The sequence below is a fragment of the Colletes latitarsis genome, chromosome 13, assembly GCF_051014445.1.
Source record: "Colletes latitarsis isolate SP2378_abdomen chromosome 13, iyColLati1, whole genome shotgun sequence".
Taxonomy (NCBI): Eukaryota; Metazoa; Arthropoda; class Insecta; order Hymenoptera; family Colletidae; genus Colletes; species Colletes latitarsis.
The window spans coordinates 9,660,924-9,684,123 of NC_135146.1; the positions used below are offsets into that span (position 1 = coordinate 9,660,924).

A 23,200-nucleotide genomic window follows, 5' to 3' on the forward strand; every position below is an offset into this window, starting at 1 on the left:
ACTAAAAATAATTTTTCCAGGTCGATTTGAAATATTTTAATTTTGTCGATAAATTTTTCGACCTACTCGAATTTTTTTCTCGAAAATGGGTAGAATTTTGGGATTAGGTCTGTTCACCAAAAATGATTGTAATTGACCCCCGTAACCGAAAATAATTTTTCCAGATCGATTTGAAATATTTTAATTTTGTCGATATATTTTTCGACCTACTCGAATTTTTTTCTCGAAAATGGGTAGGATTTCGGGGGTATGTCTGTTGACCAAAAATGATTGTAATTGACCCCCGCAACTGAAAATATTTTTTCCAGAACGATTTGGAATTTTTAATTTGGCCAAAAAATTTGACCTTTCTGAATTTTTTTCTCGAAAATGCGTAGGATTTTTGAGGTATGTGTATTCACCAAAAATGATTGTAACTGACCCCCAAAACCGATAATAATTTTTTTAGAACGATTTGAATTTTTTTTTCGTCGAAAAATTTCTTCCCCTGTTGATTTTCCTATAAAATTCGTTTTTGATTTTTAACAAATTTGTTTGATAATGTATGGAAATGTTGTCTAATAGTTTTTTGTAGCTATCCATGAGCTCTACTTCCAGACTAAATTTCAATGAAATCGATCGACTATTGTAGGAGTTATGGTCGTTTGAAATTTGGACCATTTTTATGGGGTTTTTCTTACTTTACGGGGTTAAAGAACAGCATTTTGAATATTCTTGGAATTTCTACATATTCTCCAGGAAAATACGCGTTGTTTGACTTTTGAAACACTGAAATCCTTCTATCCGTTCAGAAGTTATGATTTTTTAAACATATGCATGCGAGGCAACATTTCTGGACACACATATTTTTGATTAGGAATTTTTTTGTCGAAATTGCGTAGGAATTCGGGAGTATGTGTATTCATGAAAAATGATTGAAATTGATCTGATCAACCAATAATAATTTTTTTTAAACGATTTGGAATTTTTTAATTTCGTCAAAAAATTTGACCTCCTTTCGGAATTTTTTTCTCGAAAATGCGTAGGATTTCGGGGGTATGTCTATTCACCAAAAATGATTATAACTGATCCCCAAAAACGACAATAATTTTTTTAGGAAGATTTGAATTTTTTTTTCGACGAAAAATTTCTTCCCCTGTCGATTTTTCTTAAAAATTCGTTTTTCATTTTTAATTATTTTGGTTAGCGCTGTACAGAAAAATTGTTTAATACTTTTTTGTAGGTACCCATGGCCTCTACTTCAGAAAAAGCTTTCAATCAAATCCATTCACTATTGTAGTAGTTATGGCCGTTTGAAAATTGGACCATTTTCATGAGGTTTTTGTGAGTTTATGGGGTTAAGGAACAACTTTTCGAATATTGTTAGAATTCCTACGCATTCTTCTCTAAAAAACGCGTTGTTAGCATTTTGAAACATTAAAATCCTCCAATCCATTCAGAAATTATAATATTTTAAACATACGCATGAAATTTCGGGGCAACATTTCTTTCGCCACACATTATACTTAAAGTAATGAATTTTTTTCTCGAAAATGCGTAGGATTTCAGGTGTATGTGTATTCACCAAAAATGATTGTAACTGACCCCCAAAAACGACAATAATTTTTTTAGAACGATTTGAAATTTTTTAATTTTGTCGAAAAATTGGACCCCCTTTCTGAATTTTTTCCTCGAAAACGCGTAGGATTTCAGGGGTATGTGTATTCACCAAAAATGATTGTAATTGACCCCTGCAACCAAAGATAATTTTTTTTAAACGATTTGGAATTTTTTAATTTCGTCAAAAAATTTGACCAAATTCTCCAATTTTTTTCTCGAAATTGCGTAAGATTCCGGGAGTATGTCTAATGACCAAAAATTATTGTAATTGACCTTCGCAACTAAAAATAATTTTTTTAGAACGATTTGAAATTTTTTAATTTCGCCAAAAAATTTGACCTCCTTTCTGAATTTTTTTCTCGAAAATGCGTAGGATTTCGAGCGTATGTCTAATGACCAAAAATGATTGTAATTGACCCTCGCAACTAAAAATAATTTTTTTGGCACGATTTGAAATTTTTTAATTTCGCCGAAAAATTTGACCTCCTTTCGGAATTTTTTTCTCGAAAATGCGTAGGATTTCGAGGATATGTCTATTTACCAAAAATGATTGTAATTGACCCCCGCAACTAAAAATAATTTTTTAGTGTATGTCTGCTATCCCTACCACTCCGTTAGACGCTAAGTTCGTCGTTACTAATGTCGATTTAGATACACTCAATCATTCCAGATCTGGCCACATTGGCGCCACTGTAGTGGCTTTCGCGAATGCCATTTTCTTTTTTCTTTTATTAACGACAGCTAAGCCTCTTTCAGGCTTATGTGTCTTTTTGGTTGGTACATTGACTATACATTTCTTTTTTATTATTTTAATAATTGCACTTATAAATTTATGTACATACCTTGAGTATTAGCCTACTTAACCTAGTCAGTCTTAGATTATTTGTGGATGCCATTTTTCCGAGCGCCAGTGGCTCACTCTAGTGGCTCACTCGTTCACTGCTCGAATCAAGCGATCGTTCTCCTATTTTATTTCACACTATTTTTGCCTTCACAACGGTTCATAACAATGTTAACAATATTACAAACAGATTATACAATCTTTATTCTAATACGCCAGTGTCAGTGTCATTGCAATGTACTCGCGTAAAAAACCTAGCCTACTTAACCTAGTCAGTCTCAGATTATTTGTGGATGTCATTTTTCCGAGCGCCAGTGGCTCACTCTAGTGGCTCACTCGTTCACTGCTCGAATCAAACGATCGTTCTCCTATTTTATTTCACACTATTTTTGCCTTCACAACGTTTCATAACAATGTTAACAATATTACAAACAGAATATACAATCTTTATTCTAATACGCCAGTGTCAGTGTCATTGCAATGTACTCGCGTAAAAAATCTAACCTACCTAACCTAGTCAGTCTCAGATTATTTGTGAATGTCATTTTTCCGAGCGCCAGTGGCTCACTCTAGTGGCTCACTCGTTCACTGTTCGAATCAAGCGATCGTTCTCCTATTTTATTTCACACTATTTGTGCCTTCACAACGTTTCATAACAATGTTAACAATATTACAAACAGAATATACAATCTTTATTTTAATACGCCAGTGTCAGTGTCATTGCAATGTACTCGCGTAAAAAACCTAGCCTACTTAACCTAGTCAGTCTCAGATTATTTGTGAATGTCATTTTTCCGAGCGCCAGTGGCTCACTCTGGTGGCTCACTCGTTCACTGTTCGAATCAAGCGATCGTTCTCCTATTTTATTTCACACTATTTTTGCCTTCACAACGTTTCATAACAATGTTAACAATATTACAAACAGAATATACAATCTTTATTTTAATACGCCAGTGTCAGTGTCATTCCAATGTACTCGCGTAAAAAACCTAGCCTACTTAACCTAGTCAGTCTTAGATTATTTGTGGATGTCATTTTTCCGAGCGCCAGTGGCTCACTCTAGAGGCTCACTCGTTCACTGTTCGAATCAAGCGATCGTTTTCATATTTTATTTCACACTATTTCTACCTTCACAACGTTTCATAACAATGTTAACAATATTACAAACAGAATATACAATCTTTATTCTAATACGCCAGTGTCAGTGTCATTGCAATGTACTCGCGTAAAAAACCTAGCCTACTTAACCTAGTCAGTCTTAGATTATTTGTGGATGTCATTTTTCCGAGCGCCAGTGGCTCACTCTGGTGGCTCACTCGTTCACTGCTCGAATCAAGCGATCGTTCTCCTATTTTATTTCACACTATTTTTGCCTTCACAACGTATCATAACAATGTTAACAATATTACAAACAGAATATACAATCTTTATTCTAATACGCCAGTGTCAGTGTCATTCCAATGTACTCGCGTAAAAAACACTATTGTCCCGCGCAAAATTCAGCCGTGCCAAAGAGGTTAACATTTTTGTCGTAAAGGTTAACGATACAGTTGCCTCGAAACAAACGAACCAACCAGAATACATAAAACCCAGTAACCCTAAATTCGTAAGTAATGATTGTTTATTTAATACCATCAGACAATCGTACATATTTGACACGTTTCATCTGTGCGGGCTTTTCGCACCTTTCACTTTTCTTTTCTTTTTGTAGCACTTGTAACAGCCCGTGGGCGGTGCTTCTTCGGGTTCTTTAGGCACCACGGTTATAGTATTTTGCGTGCCAGTGTCTATTAATTCGTAAGACGGCGCCCTCTTCCGCTTTGCTCGCGACTTTCGAACAACGTAGCCTCTGGACACGTCTTCAGGATCGTCCGTGTCGATCGTTACGTATTTACTGATCGAAGAAACAATACTGCTTGTTCGTTATGGCATTCGAAATGTTAGCTTGATAAATGAAACGATTAAATCCCAGTTAGTTACCCCTTTAACTTGCTAGTTTTCTTCTTCTTCTTCTTGTTTCTCCGAAATATACTGTGAAATAGATTCGCTATCCTGTACCTTATAAATAAAGTGCAACAACAAGTTAAAAGTATAGTCGTGATCATAACAATCCCTGCGGTTTGTAGCGATACCCTGATGCTAGTAGATCCTGCGATTAATCGAAATACACAGACGATTAGTAGAGAATCATGAAACGTTAACACTAGGTTTACGGTACGCATCAATTTGACGCATTCAGATTCTAAACTTAACGTTATAGGATTCATAAATAGTATTTGTTAGCAATTTATGTTGAATCGAATTGATGTAACGATATGGATGTATCCTCTAATTAAAAAAAAAACTGCATTTTAATGCAACTGTCAGCGTAGCTAATTATATTAAAAATATGCGCAACGAGTGTCCGTAAACTTAGTGTTAAGGGGGCAGTCTCATGTGTATGTTGCAAAATTGAATCATCTTTATTAATTCTTTTTAACTAACTGTTACATCTAACGCTATAATTTATTTTTGCAATTTACTTAAGTATCCTTTGGGAATACTAATTAAAATTTTCAATAATTTTTAGTGACTTTTCAAGTTTTTACGAAGCCGACAGTAAACGTGTGTTTAACACGTTCACTGCCAGATCAAAACCGTTGTTATACTCTATAAAAGTAAAATTTTGATTTCAGACCATTGGAAGCTACAGAACCTAAAATTTGTTTCAGTACTTATTTTCGTTACCTTGTTAAAGTTCACAAATTTCCCTCGACATCTTAACTCGAGAATTAATTTTTTTCAACTAACTGTTACATCTAACGCTATAATTTATAATTGCAATTTACTTAAGTATCCTTTGGGAATACAAATTAAAATTTTCAATAATTTTTAATGACTTTTCAAGTTTTTATGAAGCCAACAGTAAACGTGTGTTTAATGCGTTCACTGCCAGATCAAAACCGTTGTCATATTCTACAAAAGTAAAATTTTGATTTCAGACCATTGGAAGCTACAGAACCTAAAATTTGTTTCGGTACTTATTTTCGTAACCTTGTTAAAGTTCACAAATTTCCCTCAACATCTTAACTCCAGAATTAATTCTTTTTAACTAATTGTTACATCTAACGCTATAATTTATTTTTGCAATTTACTTAAGTATCCTTTGGGAATACTAATTAAAATTTTCAATAATTTTTAGTGACTTTTCAAGTTTTTATGAAGCCAACAGTAAACATGTGTTTAATGCGTTCACTGCCAGATCAAAACCATTGTCATATTCTACAAAAGTAAAATTTTGATTTCAGACCATTGGAAGCTACAGAACCTAAAATTTGTTTCGGTACTTATTTTCGTAACCTTGTTAAAGTTCACAAATTTCCCTCAACATCTTAACTCCAGAATTAATTCTTTTTAACTAATTGTTACATCTAACGCTATAATTTATTTTTGCAATTTACTTAAGTATCCTTTGGGAATACAAATTAAAATTTTCAATAATTTTTAGTGACTTTTCAAGTTTTTATGAAGCCAACAGTAAACGTGTGTTTAACACGTTCACTGCCAGATCAAAACCGTTGTCATATTCTACAAAAGTAAAATTTTGATTTCAGACCATTGGAAGCTACAGAACCTAAAATTTGTTTCGGTACTTATTTTCATAACCTTGTTAAAGTTCACAAATTCCATCCAAATTTATTTCCCTCGACATCTTAACTCGAGAATTAATTTTTCTAGTATCACACATATAAAATCATAAGATCACAATCTAGTGACGTGGCAGTGAAAGTGTTAAACACTGGCGTAGGTGATTGTAGCTTTCAAGGTTGACTAAATCAAAAAGATTTTTATTTGGTGAGTAGCAAAATAATTTATGTTGATGTTAGAATATTCAATTTTTGAATTTCGCGCCTTCTGTTATTAAGTGACGTCGCTAGGTGGCGCTGTAATAGGTTATGTTTTTTCGTTTTCCTTGGTGAGTGGTACTTTTCCTTATTAATAAAGATTACTGTTCTCTACTGAGTCATAAATTTGATTTCTGTACGAAAGTCTAATTACTAAACAGTTGAAAAGTGGGCAAAATGGCGAAAGCTTAAATTGCAAAATTTTGTCATTTCTTCCGCAAACTTTTTATATGATGTACTCATTATAAAAATATAATTTTGATTCAGACGAGAGCTATTAGTATATGGAACAATGTGCAAAAATTTCAGAGCAATCGAACGTATAGTTTTTGAGATTTTATCTACGTCAATTTCGAGAGAAACGCATTTAAAGTCTGTAAGATCATACTGACACTAGAATTTCAACTTCTAACCTCTTAGACACGGTTTATTATGAGCAAATGGTATATTTATTTAAAAGGAAAGCTACAATTCATACTTAATACTGGCATATCGAAAACAACGGTTGTATATTCTGTCTGTATATTGTTAATAATGTTATAAAACGTTGTGAAGTCAAGAAATGTATGCAAACGATCATTTGAGTCAAATGGTGAGTGAGTGAACCGCTAGAGTGAGCCACTAGAATGAACCACTAGAGTGAGCCACTAGAGTTAACCACTAGAGTGAGCCACTGTAGTGGTGCATCGTGCCTAAGAGGTTAAACACAGCAGATGGCTCTCGATCCTGTCGTGAACCTTTCGAAATAATAATATCTGGGCTGTACAAGGTAATCACACGAAGCAATAAATGTTCTACAATCGACAATACTTGACTTACCTCTCATTTACCCCCCAAAATTTAACAGTACATTCTTAAATCATGTATATACTTTCAAAAAATGAAATTGTTTTTTTTGAGATCTCACATGAGACTGCCCCCTTAACGAGACGGTAAATTACCACTGAGTTTATCAATTGTTTGATTTGAGTTTTGAGTGCTGGCTGGAACGTCTTTTGATCGAATGGTTTCCGTTGACGTTGTTACGCCACCCTCTTCGTCTCTAAGATATTTAAGAAAATGTTAGTAAAATAGATATACAGGGTATCTATTTTATATATATGTATATAAATTTTAATGGGACATTCTAGAGGCCAAAATAAGACGAAAATCAAGAATACCAATTTCTTGACTGAGGCTTCATTAAAAATTTTCAAATCATACTAAAAAAATTATATTTAGTTACAGGGGTCAATTACGATCGTTTTTGGTGAACAGATATACCTTGGAATTCTTAACCATTTTCGAGCAAAAAATTCCAGACTGTAAATCTAATGTGAGGTTAGAAATGAACCCCCGAAATTTCATGCGAATCTTTAAAATGTCATAACTCCTGAACGGATTGGAGGATTTTAATTTTTCGAAATGCAAACAACGCGTATTTTAGTGGAGAATATGTAGAAATTTTAATAATATTGAAAAAGTTGTTCCTTGACACCATAAAATGAGAAAAACCCCCTGAAACTGGTCCAAATTTCAAACGACCATAACTCCCAAAATAGTCGACCGATTTCATTGAAATTTAGTCTGGAAGTAGAGCTCGTGGATAGCTACAAAAAAGTATTAGACAACATTTCCGTACATTTTCAAACAAATTTGTTAAAAATGGAAAACGAATTTTTAAGAAAAATCGACAATGCCTAAATTTTTCACAGAAAAAAAAAATTCAAATAGCTCTGGAAAAATTATTTTCGGTTGCAGGGGTCAATTACAATAATTTTCGGTGAATAGACCTACCCCTGAAATTCTACTCAGTTTCTAGAAAAAAATTCAGAAAGAAGGTCAAATTTTTCGACAAAATTGAAAAATTCAAATCGTTTTGGAAAAATTATTTTTAGTTGAGGGGTTCGATTAGAATAATTTTCGGTGAATAGACCTACCCTCGAAATCCTACTCAGTTTCTAGAAAAAAATTCGAGAAGGTTGTGAAATTTTTCGACAAAATTGAAATATTTCAAATCATTCTAGAAAAATTATTTTTAGTTTCAGGGGTCAATTATAATTATTTTTGGTGAATAGACGTATCCCTAAAATCTTACGCATATTGAAGAAAAAAATTCAGAAAGTAGGTCAAATTTTTCGACAAAATTAAAAAATTTCAAATCGTTTTGGAAAAATTATTTTTAATTTCAAGGGTCAATTACAATTATTTTTGGTGAATAGACCCACCCCCGAAATCCTACCCATTTTCTAAAAAAAAATTCAGAAAGAAGGTCAAATTTTTCGACAAAATTGAAAAATTCAAATCGTTCTAGAAAAATTATTTTTAGTTGAGGGGGTCGATTAGAATAATTTTCGGTAAATAGACCTACCCCCGAAATCCTACTCAGTTTCTAGAAAAAAATTCGAGAAGGTTGTGAAATTTTTCGACAAAATTGAAATATTTAAAATCATTCTAGAAAAATTATTTTTAGTTGCAGGGGTCAATTATAATTATTTTTGGTGAATAGACGTATCCCTAAAATCCTACGCATATTCAAGAAAAAAATTCAGAAAGTAGGTCAAATTTTTCGACAAAATTAAAAAATTTCAAATCGTTTTGGAAAAATTATTTTTAATTTCAAGGGTCAATTACAATTATTTTTGGTGAATAGACCCACCCCCGAAATCCTACCCATTTTCTAGAAAAAAATTCAGAAAGAAGGTCAAATTTTTCGACAAAATTGAAAAATTCAAATCGTTTTGGAAAAATTATTTTTAGTTGAGGGGTTCGATTAGAATAATTTTCGGTGAATAGACCTACCCTCGAAATCCTACCCATTTTCTAGAAAAAAATTCAGAAAGAAGGTCAAATTTTTCGACAAAATTGAAAAATTCAAATCGTTCTAGAAAAATTATTTTTAATTTCAAGGGTCAATTACAATTATTTTTGGTGAATAGACCCACCCCCGAAATCCTACCCATTTTCTAGAAAAAAATTCAGTACGGACGGAACTTTAAACGTTAATAACTTTTTAACGAAGCCTCTATCAACAAATTGGTATTCTTGATTTTCGTCTTATTTTGGCCCCCAGAATCTCCCATTAAAATTTTTCCCAAGTGTAGCCCAACACTCTGTAGAAATATTCATTTATCGTCTTTCCATGAGAAGGCACAGCGTGTTTACATCCCCACTCCTGCTGCTGTCCGCTGATTGGCTGTTACAGATCTTCGTCACTGTTTTCGACCAATCAGCGGACAGTAGCAGGAGTGGGGATGTAAACACGCTGTGCCTTCTTCTCATGAAAGAATAGTAGATTCGTAAACTTTAACTAATCGATTAGTTATCCACGCGACTTACTCTGAATCGTCAGCCGACTGAACGTCGCGAATCACTTTTGGCGACTTGGAACTTTTCATACTAAATTCTGAGAGACACGCGATCAAGTCTCTTCTTCCAATGCGCTCAAGGAAGTCGTTTACGATCGGGTACGTGTTTTTTGTAACTGTTTTTAACTGACAAATCCATTTGACCAGCCTTCGAAAGCAGCTCTGCTCTTTGGCCAGTTTCTGTATTTCTGCGTCCGATAGCGGAGCTGTTACATACTTTGCGTTAAAAATCTTTGTAAATTGTTTATACAGGGTGTTGTGTTTAAGTGCAAACGCTGAAATATCTCACGAGGTATCGAAGGTATCAAAAGAGTGTTCTTACATAAATTGTTTTATTTAAAGAGGAAAATTATTTGGTATAAATAATGTTAATAAATGTTTGGTATTGCACGCCATCTTTTGTTTGGATGTAACAGTTGAAGAGCATAGAAGTAGTATATACGATGTGTATACGACGATTCGTGCAATTAGTAAACATAACCTAAAAAATACATGCGTCGTTTTTTATTATCTAATTCTATAACCTCCGCTACAGGTTATGGGCCCAGCACAAAATTTTGCAATTTTTAATTTAAGCTTTCGCCATGTTGCCAATTTTCAACATAAATTAATTATTTTGTTATTAATAATTTACTATTTATAAAAATCTTTTTGATTTAGCCAACCTTGACAGCTGCAATCACCTACGCCAGTGGTTAAACACATGTTCACTGTGGGCGTAATAAAAACTTGAAAAGTCAATAAATATAATTGAAAAATTTAGTTTGTATTCCCAAAGAATACTTAAGTAAATTGCAAAAATAAATCATAGCGTTAGATGTAACAATTTGTTAAAAAGAAATTAAGGAAAATGGTTCAATTTTTGCAAGGTACACATGAGACTGTTGCCTTAAAAAAATCAGCTTGACCTTGAAATCTCTCCCACCTATACAAAATTTGGTGTTTCTAAATGATAGTTAAGTAAATTGCGAATTTAAATTGTAGCGTTAGATGTAACTGTTGAGAATAGTCGTGTTCCGTAAATTATAAAATACAATGTAAAGCAGCATGCGCAGGAGACGTGTGCGCAGGAGATGTATGCGCAGAAGACGTGTGCGCATAGGAGTAGGAGCGTAGGAGAAGGAATGTGATATAAAAAGTTGCTTCGAAGAGCCATTAAAACGTAAATCGTTTATGAATATCAATATAAATAGATATAATATTTAAACAACAGAGATTGATTTAATTATCCACGAATCTCAACAGTAACATTCAGTTAAAAAAAATCAACAAAAATGGTTTTTGCAAGGTTCACATGAGACTACCCTTAAAAAAATTAGCTCGACCTTGAAATCTCTTCCACCTATACAAAATTTCGTATTCCAAAAGGATAGTTAAGTAAATTGCGAATTTAAATTGTAGCGTTAGATGTAACTGTTGAGAATAGCCATATTCCGTGAATTATAAAATACAATCTAAAGTAGCATGCGCAGGAGATGTATGCGCAGAAGACGTGTGCGCATACAGCGTGGAATCCCCGTGCAAAGCGCGCATTCCCAAAAACGTAGGAGAAGAAACATGATATAAAAAGTTGCTTCGAAGAGTCATTAAAATATAAAACGTTTATGAATATCAATATAAATAAATATATAGAGACCATTGATTTAATTATCCGCGAATTTCAACAGTAACATTTAATTTAAAAAAATCAACGAAAATGGTTTTTGCAAGGTACACATAAGACTACCTTTAAAAAAATTAGCTTGACCTTGAAATATCTCTCACCTATACAAAATTTCGTATTCCTAAAAGATAGTTAAGTAAATTGCGAATTTAAATTGTAGCGTTAGATGTAACTGTTGAGAATAGCCATATTCCGTAAACTATAAAATACAATCTAAAGTAGCATGCGCAGGAGACGTGTGCGCAGGAGATGTATGCGCAGAAGACGTGTGCGCATAGGAGTAGGTGCGTAGGAGAAGGAATGTGATATAAAAAGTTGCTTCGAGAGGCCATTAAAACATAAAACATTAATGAATATCAATATACATAAATATAATATTTAAACAACAGAGACCATTGATTAAATTTTGCAAGATACACGTGAGACTCCCCTTAAAAAAATTAACTCGACCTTGAAATTTCCCTCACCACTCCACCCTATACAAAAGTTATTTATACCACATAATTTGCCCCTTCAAATAAAACAACTTTAACACTTTTCTGATGAATACTTTGTGAGATATTCCACCATTTGCACTTAAACGTAACACCCTGTAGAAAGTGCAGTGCAAATGGTGGTAGAGTCACATGTAAACGGTGCTTTGCACACGTACGGTGAACTTACACTGGGAATCCAGGGAGACGAGTCTCACGCACTCTTCCGGTTTCAAGTTCGACGCTAACAGTTCGAGTTCCGGCACGTCGACCTCTGCAGCGATAATCTTCGCGAATCGGTTACAATGGTTAATTGCTTTGAATCGTTAAAATGTCGAGTCTGAAGGTGTACCTGCGAGCGAGAAGCGAGACAGGAAAGGAAAAGGAGAAACGCCGCATTTTTACAAATGTTTCCAAAGGTCATCGAGGGCTCCAATAGTTTGACGCGCTATTCAATCGCATTCTCCGCAGATTCTTTCAAAGAAATATGTTCCTCTGGCCACCAACGGCTAAATAGAACGTGAAACTTGAATAATCTTCATTTATCAACGCGATAATATATTATTTGAAGGGTCGATGTGTTTTAACCCTCATGTTGCACAAAAGTTTAAGTGTTTAAATAAATAAACGAATGATATTAAACCTCGAGTAAAGAGTCTCGTGTAACGGCGCAGCGTACGTATTTTGACGACACTATTTGTTTAAATTAATGTCAGAAAGAGAATATAACGTACTAAAATACACACTTGATCATCTCTAACTTCATAGATAATCGTGTTACGTCGGGATTCCGTCGTCATTGGTGAAAAGGATTTCCCTAGACTCGCTTGGTTCGACTTTCCTCCGGTGGCGGCGCTGCAGGTTGACGGCGTGTGGTGCCTGTTCGAATAATAATTCTGGAGGCATCTATACCAACTTGCGGAAATTAAGTTGGCGAAGAAGATTTATATATTTTACTTGTTTGATATTTATTCTTTTTTATTAATTAAAATAAAAGTTTGAAGGCAGTCTGTCACAAGCTCATATACATTTGTTGTTAATAAAATGTTCAATGCTTAATGTTTAATTAACGTCTGTATTTAATTTGGCACAAAGTCTGCCATAGGCGAATTTAAGAAAGGAGCGCGAGATGGCGTATTTGTCGGCGACGACCGGAGCGAATATAACAATTAACGAGTAAACATAATGATTAATACACGAATAGGAAATAAAATATCATACCTAGCGATTGAATATAATAATTACTAGTGAATGAATGTAATAGTTATGTTTTGTGATGTTGCGTAGGGAGGATAAAGTAACTCCCTAGTTACTACCGCAGATGGCGTAGTTGGCGCCGATGCCAACCGTCGAGATGGAGGCCAGGGTGCTCTAGGGGATTTTTCTCTAGGTACTTTTTGGTCCTCGCGAAATAGTCGTCTCCAAGCCAGCCTGAAAGACAGGCGAATAAAGAATCCCAACTGCACTTTCCTAGGTTATCCCTATACGTAGATTACAGCCTACAGTCAGAGATGCCAGATTCAGCACCCTGAAATCTGACCTCACGTCAACGGCATACGATTCGGGGAACATTCCTAGCAAATGGCCCGTTCACCGATCGGGGTAAGTTATACGTCATTCGATTCGTCTAATTCAGTACATTATTGATATGCATTTCATTATCTGCGGAAATTCGTTATTTGTTTATAAACTTGTAAAGTTAGAGTAAAAAGTAAGGTTAAGTACATCTTTTGACAGGTTCACAGGTAGAAACAAGTGACTATCGTTGCTATGTTCATGTTACAAATTATAAATGATTGATCTAATTTGATAATGCTACATTGTCAAATGGGAATTTGTAGAACGTGTATGCATAAAAATCATTTCTTTACGCATAGACTCTTCATGAGTCGATCAGGTAGACAGTATGTGTAGCAACAATTACTCTTTCCCCCAGCCATATAACCCAGACCTACTCAGACAGTACTTGTAGTTAGACAGTACATGCAGCAACAGTAAAAAATGTTGCCATCCCCCTCTGACGCTGATCACGGGTAGACAATATAATAAATTACAATTGTATGTAGTGCATTGATTTAACTTTTTTTTATTATTAAATTTCATTATCGTCTAGATCTGGTATATTTTCATTTTCTACAGAGTCAAAAGAAATTTCAGAAATTGCTTTTAATATTTGATTAAATAAATCATTCTTCCCCTGCTTGTAAGATTTGTAAAATACATAATGGCTTAGATACCTGATGAAATTATCTTTTTTGCTAAAAATAGAAAGTATTTATGGTATTATATGTTACAAAAAATATTAAAAAACGTTTGAAATTGCAAATACTAACTGACAATATTCAGGCAAAAAATGTTTACTATGCCTCCATGTAGTTTCAATTGTGTTTGTATGAGTGCCTGTTTTTGGGTCTTTAAAATGTAAACTGTGGTTTACGGTGAGGTGTTTATACCCTTCTTTCTCTAAAATATTATAAGCTTTCCAACAATCTGATATAATTGTCGTCCCAGGCAACACCCATTGTTTAATTACAGAAAGAAGGGACTCTGTGTCCCTACTTTCGACAGGAACGAGGAATACTTTCCCACTTTCCCTTTCTACTCCTCCGAAAACCCACTGTCCTTCCACACGATGACCTCTGTGATATTTTCTTTGGCCAAATTTTGATTCATCTATCTTTACTACTTTGTCTGGTCTGCCAAGTATCTCACACGAATTTTGCAGCCAGTCAGCCATCACTTGTTTCATAAAATAATTCCATTGAGAAACTGTATTTTTGTTCAATTCTAATTCTCGTATTATGTGGTACTGTTCAAAATTATGGACCAGCATGTATGTTAATTTTAATACTATTTCGTAGGAAAGTTTTCTTTTTGAGAACCATGTTCCACGTTTTACAGAAATTTTTATATCACAAATTCGCTTTCTTTTGCCAGCATTGGCAAATGCTGGAATTGTTCTTCTACAGCGCCAATTTTCATTTACCAATTTCATTGTATTTCCACACTGTGGACAATTAAGATTTTTGGCAATTAACTTTTTGTCTTGCAAAAATTTAAATAAGGCTTCTTTATTTTTACAAAATTTGTGTAATTTAAATAAGGTCCATACTTCTGGAACTACTAATTCGCTCATTTTTATAGCACAGTTGAACAGAATTCACAAAGTACAAGAAACAGAAGAAAATCAGAAATAACAGTTGAAACAAATGATTACTGAAACAATTTCTGCTTTTCTTCTATTTCTTATACTATCTGCAATGTGGCAATGTTATGAAAATGATATATGAAAATTGGCAATGCAGAATAACTATCCAGGATCTATCAATCCAACTAAACGTAAAAAAACATTGTAATATAAAGATATTTGGAAAGCAAAGAACATGGTTTTCTAATAACAAACTCAGTTACATATGTTTTAAAATTAACATATATGCTAACATATAATTATGAGCAATGTCATATTATTATATAACTAAAATAAAATAAAAATACTGCACAGCAATTGGAAGGGTAGAGTAGATTGTCAAGATTGATGAATCAACATTTTGTCGTAGAAAATATCACAGAGGCCATTTGAAAATTAATCACAGCGTCAATTTTGAAGATCCCATTACTGATGCTTACACAAATTAAATTGAAACCACTTGGAGGTATGCCACACATTTTTTTATCTTTTTTATAACATATAATACTATCAATAGTTTATATTTTCAAGAAAAGCAACTTCGTTGGATACCTGAGCCATTATGTATTTAGTAAATGTACCTAATAGTAAAATGGTGATTTATTCAATAAAATATTAGCAGAAATAACAGAAATTTCATTCAATAAATGTTTAACAAATTAGCATTTGATTACCTGGCATTTTGAACACAGTAACGATAGTCACTTGTTTCTACCTGTGAACCTGTCAAAAAATGTACTTAACCTTACTTTTTTACTATAACTTTACGACAAGTTTATAAAAAAATAACGAATTTCCGCAGATAATGAAATGCATATCAATAATGTACTGAATTAGACGAATCGAATGACGTATAACTCACCCCGATCGGTGAACGGGCCGTTTGCTAGGAATATACCATTTTTGCTTGCCTTTACTAGAGTTCATTACTGAACTCTGCAAATTACTCCTGGTTTCTATTTGCCTCTGATGACCTCTGATGACCAGTGCTGACAAAAGTACAGAACTCTCGACAACTTTTGACACCATACAGCGACTGTTACCGACTGCTCCTGATTACTGCTTGCCTCTGCTGGACTCTGCTGACCATCGCTTATATTTCTGACAACCTATAACGATTACTACTGACTTCTGCTAACCTCTGTTGGTCTTTGCCGATCTCTGTCAGCGTGTGCTTGTCTCTGTTGAACTTTCCTGGCCCCTGCCGAACGCTACTGACCACTGCAGGTATTTCTGATAATGTATAACGATTAATACTTACTACTGCATGCCACTACAAGTCTCTGCTTGCCTTTGCAGGTTTCTGCTTGCCTGTGCATGCCTTTGCTGGCCTCCGCTGAACACTGCTGACCACCCCTGATGCTTCTGACATCGTATAACAATTACTACAAGCTACTGTTCGCCCCTGCTGATCTCTGCTGGCCTCTACTGACCGCCGCTTATATTTCTGACAACGTATAACGATTACTACTGACTTCTGCCTGCCTCCGCTGGCCTCTGCTGGCCTCTGCTGACCACTCCTGTTACTTCTGACAACGTATAACGATTACGACTGGCTACTGTCAGCCTCTCCCAGCCACTGCTGACCTCTGCTGACCACCCCTGATGCTTCTGGCAACGTACAACGATTACAACTTGCTACTGCTTGCCCCTGCTAGTCTCTGCATGCCTCTGCATCCCTCTGCTGACCTCTGCTGGCCCCTGCTGACCACGCTGACCTTTGTGAACAACTTCTAACATGATGTACATGTATTAAAACTTTGTATAATGTTAATCTATGACAATAAGTGATATAATTTCAAAGAATTCTATGTGTTCTCATCACTTTTACCTTTCTTTTCCTCTCCCCATTATTCCCTTAGTTATAAGAAACCGTTTCTCTACTTAAAACTGGAATTCCAAAGTGCCCGGAGCGTTTTCTGAAATGCCGGTGACCTTGACCCACTTTCGAAACTGGGTCAAGGCCAAATCCTGATTCCCAAAGCGCCCGGAATTTTTCTGAGATTCGATGGCCTTGACCTACTTTCGAAATTGGGTCAAGGCCATCCGGATTTCCAAGTTGGCCCGAAGATTTCCAAAAATTTTGAATGGCCTTGACCTACTTTCGAAATTGGGTCAAGGCCAAATCCGGATTCTCAAAGTGCCCGAAAATTTTCTGAGATTCGATGGCCTTGACCTACTTTCGAAACTGGGTCAAGGCCAAATCCGGATTCTCAAAGTGCCCGGAATTTTTCTAAGATTCGAATAGCCTTGACCCACTTTCGAAATTGGGTCAAGGCCAAATCCGGATTCTCAAACTGCCCGGAATTTTTCTAAGATTCGATGGCCTTGACCTACTTTCGAAATTGGGTCAAGGCCAAATCCGGATTCTCAAAGTGCCCGGAATTTTTCTAAGATTCGATAGCCTTGACCTACTTTCGAAACTGGGCCAAGGTCAAGGTCAAATTCGGATTTCCAAAGTTCCCGGAACATTTCTAAAATGCTGGTGAACTTGCGAAGAAGGTGGTACGCATCTTATAGATAAGAGAATGATTTGGAGAGGAAAAGGACGGTAAAAAATGATGAGAACACATTGAATACTTTGAAATTATATCATTTATTGCCATAGATTTACATTATACAAAACTTTAATACATATAAACATATTATATTATATTACATCATGTCGCAAGTTGTCAGCGACGGTCAGCAGTGGTCAGCGATGGTCAGCTGACGTCGGGAGATGTTGGCAGAGGCCAGCTTAGTACGGGAGATGCCGGCAGAGGTCAGCAGAGGCTGGCAGTAGCCAGTAGTAATCGTTGTACGTTGCCAGAAATATAAGCGGTGGTCAGCAGTGGTCAGCAGCGGTCAGCAGTGGCCAACGGAGGCCAGCAGAGGCATGCAGAGGCAAGTAGAGTCCAGCAGGGGCAAGCAGTAACAAGTAGTAATCGTTATATGTTGTCAGAAGCATCAGAGGTGGTCAGCTGTGGTCAGTAGAGGCTAGCAGTGGCATGCAGAGGCAAGCAGAGTCCAGCAGGGGCAGGCAGTAGCAAGTTGTAATCGTTATACGTTGTCAGAAGTATCAGGAGTGGTCAGCAGCGGTCTGTAGAGGCTGGGAGGGGCTAACAGTAGCCAGTCATAATCGTTATACGTTGTCAGAAGTAACAGGAGTGGTCAGCAGAGGCCAGTGGAGACCTCTGTTGACGGGAGGTCGGATATTAGTTGTTCAAGAGCGAGAAGGGAAGTGTGAGCCTTTCTCTCTCGACTCCCACGAGACGGTCCGAACTTACTTTGGGCAGCTTCGGTGAATCGAGAAAGAGGGCATATGTCATTTTGTCTTTGTCGCCACAATCTAGTTACTATCTAGTAACTAACTACACACGATATAGGGACGAATCCCAATCGCAAAGCCACGTGTGTAGTTATTTCCTAGGTTATCCCTATACGTAGGTTACAGCCTGCAGTTGAGAACGGTTTCCACAATCTAGTTACTTACTATCTAGTAACTAACTATACACGATATAGGGACGAGGGACCAAAGCGAGGAGACTTACGCTACGCGGACTTTTACTAACCGTAATAATTAACAACGGATAATTGATAATTGATTAACACATTAAATATAATAATTAACGCCCGAACATAAAAATTACCGATGGATACAACGGTCAATTCACGAACCAACTCGAATATAATATTTAGTGATATTTAAGAGCGATTTCCATAATCTAGGTACTTACTATCTAGTAACTAACTATACGCGATATAGGGTCGAGGGTCCAGAGTGGGGAGACGTACGCTACGCGGACTTTTACTAACCGTAATAATTAACAATGGATAATTGATAATTGATTAACACATTAAATATAATAATTAATGCCCGAAGATAAAAATTACCGATGGATACAACTGTCAATTCACGAACCAACTCGAATATAATATTTAGTGATATTTAAGAGCGATTTCCATAATCTAGTTACTTACTATCTAGTAACTAACTATACACGATATAGGGTCGAGGGTCCAGAGTGAGGAGACTTACGCTACGCGGACTTTTACTAACCCTAATAATTAACAATGGATAATTGATAATTGATTAACACATTAAACATAATAATGAACGCCCGAACATAAAAATTACCGATGGATACAACGGTCAATTCACGAACCAACTCGAATATAATATTTAGTGATATTTAAGAGCGATTTCCATAATCTAGTTACTTACTATCTAGTAACTAACTATACACGATATAGGGACGAGGGACCAAAGTGAGGAGACTTACGCTACGCGGACTTTTACTAACCGTAATAACTAACAATGGATAATTGATAATTGATTAACACATTAAATATAATAATTAACGCCCGAACATAAAAATTACCGATGGATACAACGGTCAATTCACGAACTAACTCGAATATAATATTTAGTGATATTTAAGAGCGATTTTCATAATCTAGTTACTTACTATCTAGTAACTATACACGATATAGGGACGAGGGTCCAGAATGGGGAGACATACGCTACGCAGACGTTACAATCGCTCGTATTATTTCGAAAACTTGTGATTCGAGTATACGTTCAGACGTTAATGAATTTTTCGAAAATTTCATTCCTCGAAGCAACAGATTTATAAATATGGTAGAATCGATAGTCAATTGTAGGTCCACTTTTGACAGCGAAATGCGACTAGTCGGTTACAATGACATCGTTTGTACGGACGATCTACGTTTTTATGGTCGTTTTCGCGGGAAACAGGGTGAGCCCACAACAGCTATTTTTCGCTTCAATGTGAAAATAATCGAATGACTTCTCTTGTCGCGCGCTATCGATTCTGTTATAATGCCTACAAAAGAAACGGATTTTTTTTTTATTTGAAGGAAGAATCTCTGGTTCGATGCATCGACCTCGAAGAGACAGAACTCGTTCATCTGTCGCAGAAATTGAATCCTCTGGAATGTCTGCGACTCGTGAAAGCTGTGTACGACTTGACTCCCTTGAAACTGGAACACAGAGCGTCGTACAAAGATTCCAGTGATTTCTCGACTACTTCGAACGAGTGTCTCGTTAACCTCGAACAGTGGAACAATGATTTTCCAAGTACAGAAAATTACATTAAATAGGCCGTAGATTATTTAACACTAGATTCACGGAAACTCAATGCGCATAGTTTCATTGCAATCCTCTGTGTTAACAGTTACATTAAAATGCAGCTTCTCCGTTAAAAATCCATCACTGATTCAACCTATAAACCAACTGGTCTGGGTTTGGTTAGGGTTAGGTTTGAGTTAAGTAACCTAACCTAATCTCAACCAAACGCAGACCTGTTGGTTTATAGGTTGAATCAGTGATGGACTTTCGCGGGATTCCCTTCTGCGCATGCGTAAGCTGACGTCACAGCTACATAGACGTATCTTAGACGCAAGAGAGGGTGCATGTAAGGGGTCTATTAGGAATTCCAACATTTTATTTATTTTGAATGTATTCGGTTAATATTGATAAAGTATATGTTTCCAAGTATATAATTTTATATATTTTATGTATTTGGGTGTTTCACGTTCATTTTTACGTGAGTAGGTGAAAAGGGAATGTTCGAAGCCATGGTCCACGGGAGGAGGGAAAAATGCGTCGGTATGGGGAAGGGGTCGTAATTATTACCGACGGTCGGTAATTAGTGTCAATGGTCGGTAATTATTACCGACGAACGGTAATTAGTATCAATGGTCGGTAATTAGCATCAATGGCCGGTAATTATTACCGACGAACGGTAATTAGTGTAAATGGTCGGTAATTATTACCGACGGTCGGTAATGACTATCAACAGCCGGTAATTAGTATCAATGGACGTGTTCCGTGAAACTAGTGTTAATTGAAAATTAAGTAGCTCAGTATTGCAGCTCGTCCTTAATAAACCTAATCGTAGGGAGTAAAGAATCTGATGGACGATCAGCGATGGAGATGACGCTCAGATGGTTGGGGCGACCTGACCTGGCAAAGTATGTGAGAGAAAACGACAGATCGAACAACTTTGAGTTCACAGAACACAAAGTGTCCAGAAGACACTTAGGAAATGATAAGCATTCTCCGAGAAAAGAAAAGAAAAAGAAGAAAAGAGGACACGTCGCTGCGTAAGAATGATCAAGGAACACGTAAATGATTTCATTAAGAAAGGGGGTTCCCAAATACGTGAGATGTAGTAACGCATTGTCCATTTTAAAACAAACGTTTCAGCCACAAAGTTCACGACTTGAAAAAGAAAGAAAGTAAATCTAAAGCGAACAAGGATTACCTTGAACAGCATCGGTCAATTTGTTGCTCGATCTTGTTCGTTCTGTTTTTCATTGTCCTCTGTCTCGTGACAGCCTATTTCCTTCGTAGGAGAAGTGATTCGAAGGCACATGGTGCACGATTCAAGTAATTATAACAGTTAACAAGTACCTTTCTACAGAGAGTTTGCAATTGCCAATTGACTACTTGCGATTTGCATGTTTGGTGATCAGGTATAATTGGTCCACGAACAAACAGGACAAAGACACTATTACAGATTATTTAGACGAATATGTCTGCTCATGTTCAGACGTCGAGGGTGGATGCACTGGAAAGTGCCCAACGTGCAGTCCAAGCAACCAAATTCCTTTGGATAAGTACGTGAATTCAGTTTGCGTACAGAAAACGAAAGACAGGAAACGCAGCAAGAAACAACGATTCAGTTTCCTCCAGAGAAGCTTCCACCAGGACAAGAAGAGGGAGAAGGACCAGAGGAATCGTGACAAAAAGTGCGTAAACAGGGAGAATAAAAGCTAGCAAGATCACTTGCGTTGTACTTCATCGATAGTACATTGACATTTTTCCTCGAATCAAGGAAAACTTTGGAGAAAAGTGTTAAGAAACGCGAAAGATATCCAAGCCAGGGAGACTATCAACAGTGCGTATGCTGCAAGTGTAATTTAATTTTTAAAGGTATGGAATAATTTCAATTCAATTCAGAATATTTTAGCTCGCTAGTTTGAAGTTTCATTTATGTGGATGAGACGAGTCTATGTAATTTAATTTCTAAAGGTATGGAATAATTTCAATTCAATTCAGAATATTTTAGCTCGCTAGTTTGAAGTTTCATTTATGTGGATGAGACGAGTCTATGTAATTTAATTTCTAAAGGTATGGAATAATTTCAATTCAATTCAGAATATTTTAGCTCGCTAGTTTGAAGTTTCATTTATGTGGATGAGACGAGTCTATGTAATTTAATTTCTAAAGGTATGGAATAATTTCAATTCAATTCAGAATATTTTAGCTCGCTAGTTTGAAGTTTCATTTACGTAAATGTGATGAGTCTATGTAATTTAATTTCTAAAGGTATAAAATAATTTCAATTCAATTCAGAATATTTTAGCTTGCTAGTTTGAAGCTAGTTTCATTTACGTAGATAAGATGAGTCGTGAGAAAAAAGAGAATGAAAAGAGGGAGCTCTGCAAGTTGAAAGCGAAGAAAAGAAGAGAAAAGAAGGAAAAGGAACTGCGGAGGACAGAGAAATATGGAAATGTATGTTTCACAGATACTTGCAAATGAATTTTAGCTCGAATTGTTAATTGGAAATGTGCATTAAAGTGGAATCCAGAAGCATACAATTTGAACATGTATTTATGGAGAAATAATAATGTCCAATACAAAATAAGAAATGCTTTTGCGCTTGTAAAACAAGTTTAACATAATCGTAATTATACACGCATCGATAACATTTTTTAAATGAAAAATATTATTTTCAAAATACAAATTAAAGATTCATAAATATCAAAATACATATAACAAATAAGAAACTAGTTACGATGATTGCAATGCTATACATATTAATAAATACGTTTAACAAACGTATGCAGATGTTCTATCACAACATAAAAAGCATTGTGTATGTATTTACATACTGCTAAAAAGAATTTGAAAACTTTCTGCCTTCGAAATAAATTCGATACTAAATTCTAGAAAATAAACCCTATATTAAGTTATGGATTCTGCCACAGATGGCTCTCGCGTCGCAAAAGCGCGCGCGCGACATCTTCGTTCTACGAGCTCACTCACGATGGCGCTGTTGTAGCGAGAACACGTATTAATAAATATTACAATATTATTAGATATATCACATGAAAGTAATCCCACAACATTGAAAATAACAAGAATACTATATGCATATTTTGTTAGCATATTTGGATAAACTAAAAAATAACG

The 23,200-nt window shown here is 35.6% G+C and overlaps 2 protein-coding genes across 2 annotated transcripts; one reads left to right on the forward strand and one right to left on the reverse strand.

Moving 5' to 3' along the window:
- Window positions 1-4,039: 4,039 nt before the first annotated feature.
- Window positions 4,040-12,731, reverse strand: LOC143349469 (uncharacterized). The gene is made up of 6 exons (XM_076780753.1): window positions 12,160-12,731; window positions 11,998-12,094; window positions 9,643-9,877; window positions 7,266-7,366; window positions 4,421-4,589; window positions 4,040-4,334 (listed from the first exon to the last, which is right to left on the reverse strand). The coding sequence occupies exons 1-6, from the start codon at window positions 12,229-12,231 to the stop codon at window positions 4,103-4,105; spliced, it is 906 nt and encodes a 301-aa protein (XP_076636868.1). The 5' UTR covers window positions 12,232-12,731; the 3' UTR covers window positions 4,040-4,102.
- Window positions 12,732-19,704: 6,973 nt separating this feature from the next.
- Window positions 19,705-22,547, forward strand: LOC143349571 (uncharacterized). Its single transcript, XM_076780917.1, has 6 exons — window positions 19,705-20,077; window positions 20,901-21,105; window positions 21,194-21,391; window positions 21,478-21,753; window positions 21,840-21,937; window positions 22,386-22,547. The coding sequence occupies exons 1-6, from the start codon at window positions 19,783-19,785 to the stop codon at window positions 22,544-22,546; spliced, it is 1,233 nt and encodes a 410-aa protein (XP_076637032.1). The 5' UTR covers window positions 19,705-19,782; the 3' UTR covers window position 22,547.
- The last annotated feature ends 653 nt before the right edge of the window (window positions 22,548-23,200 follow it).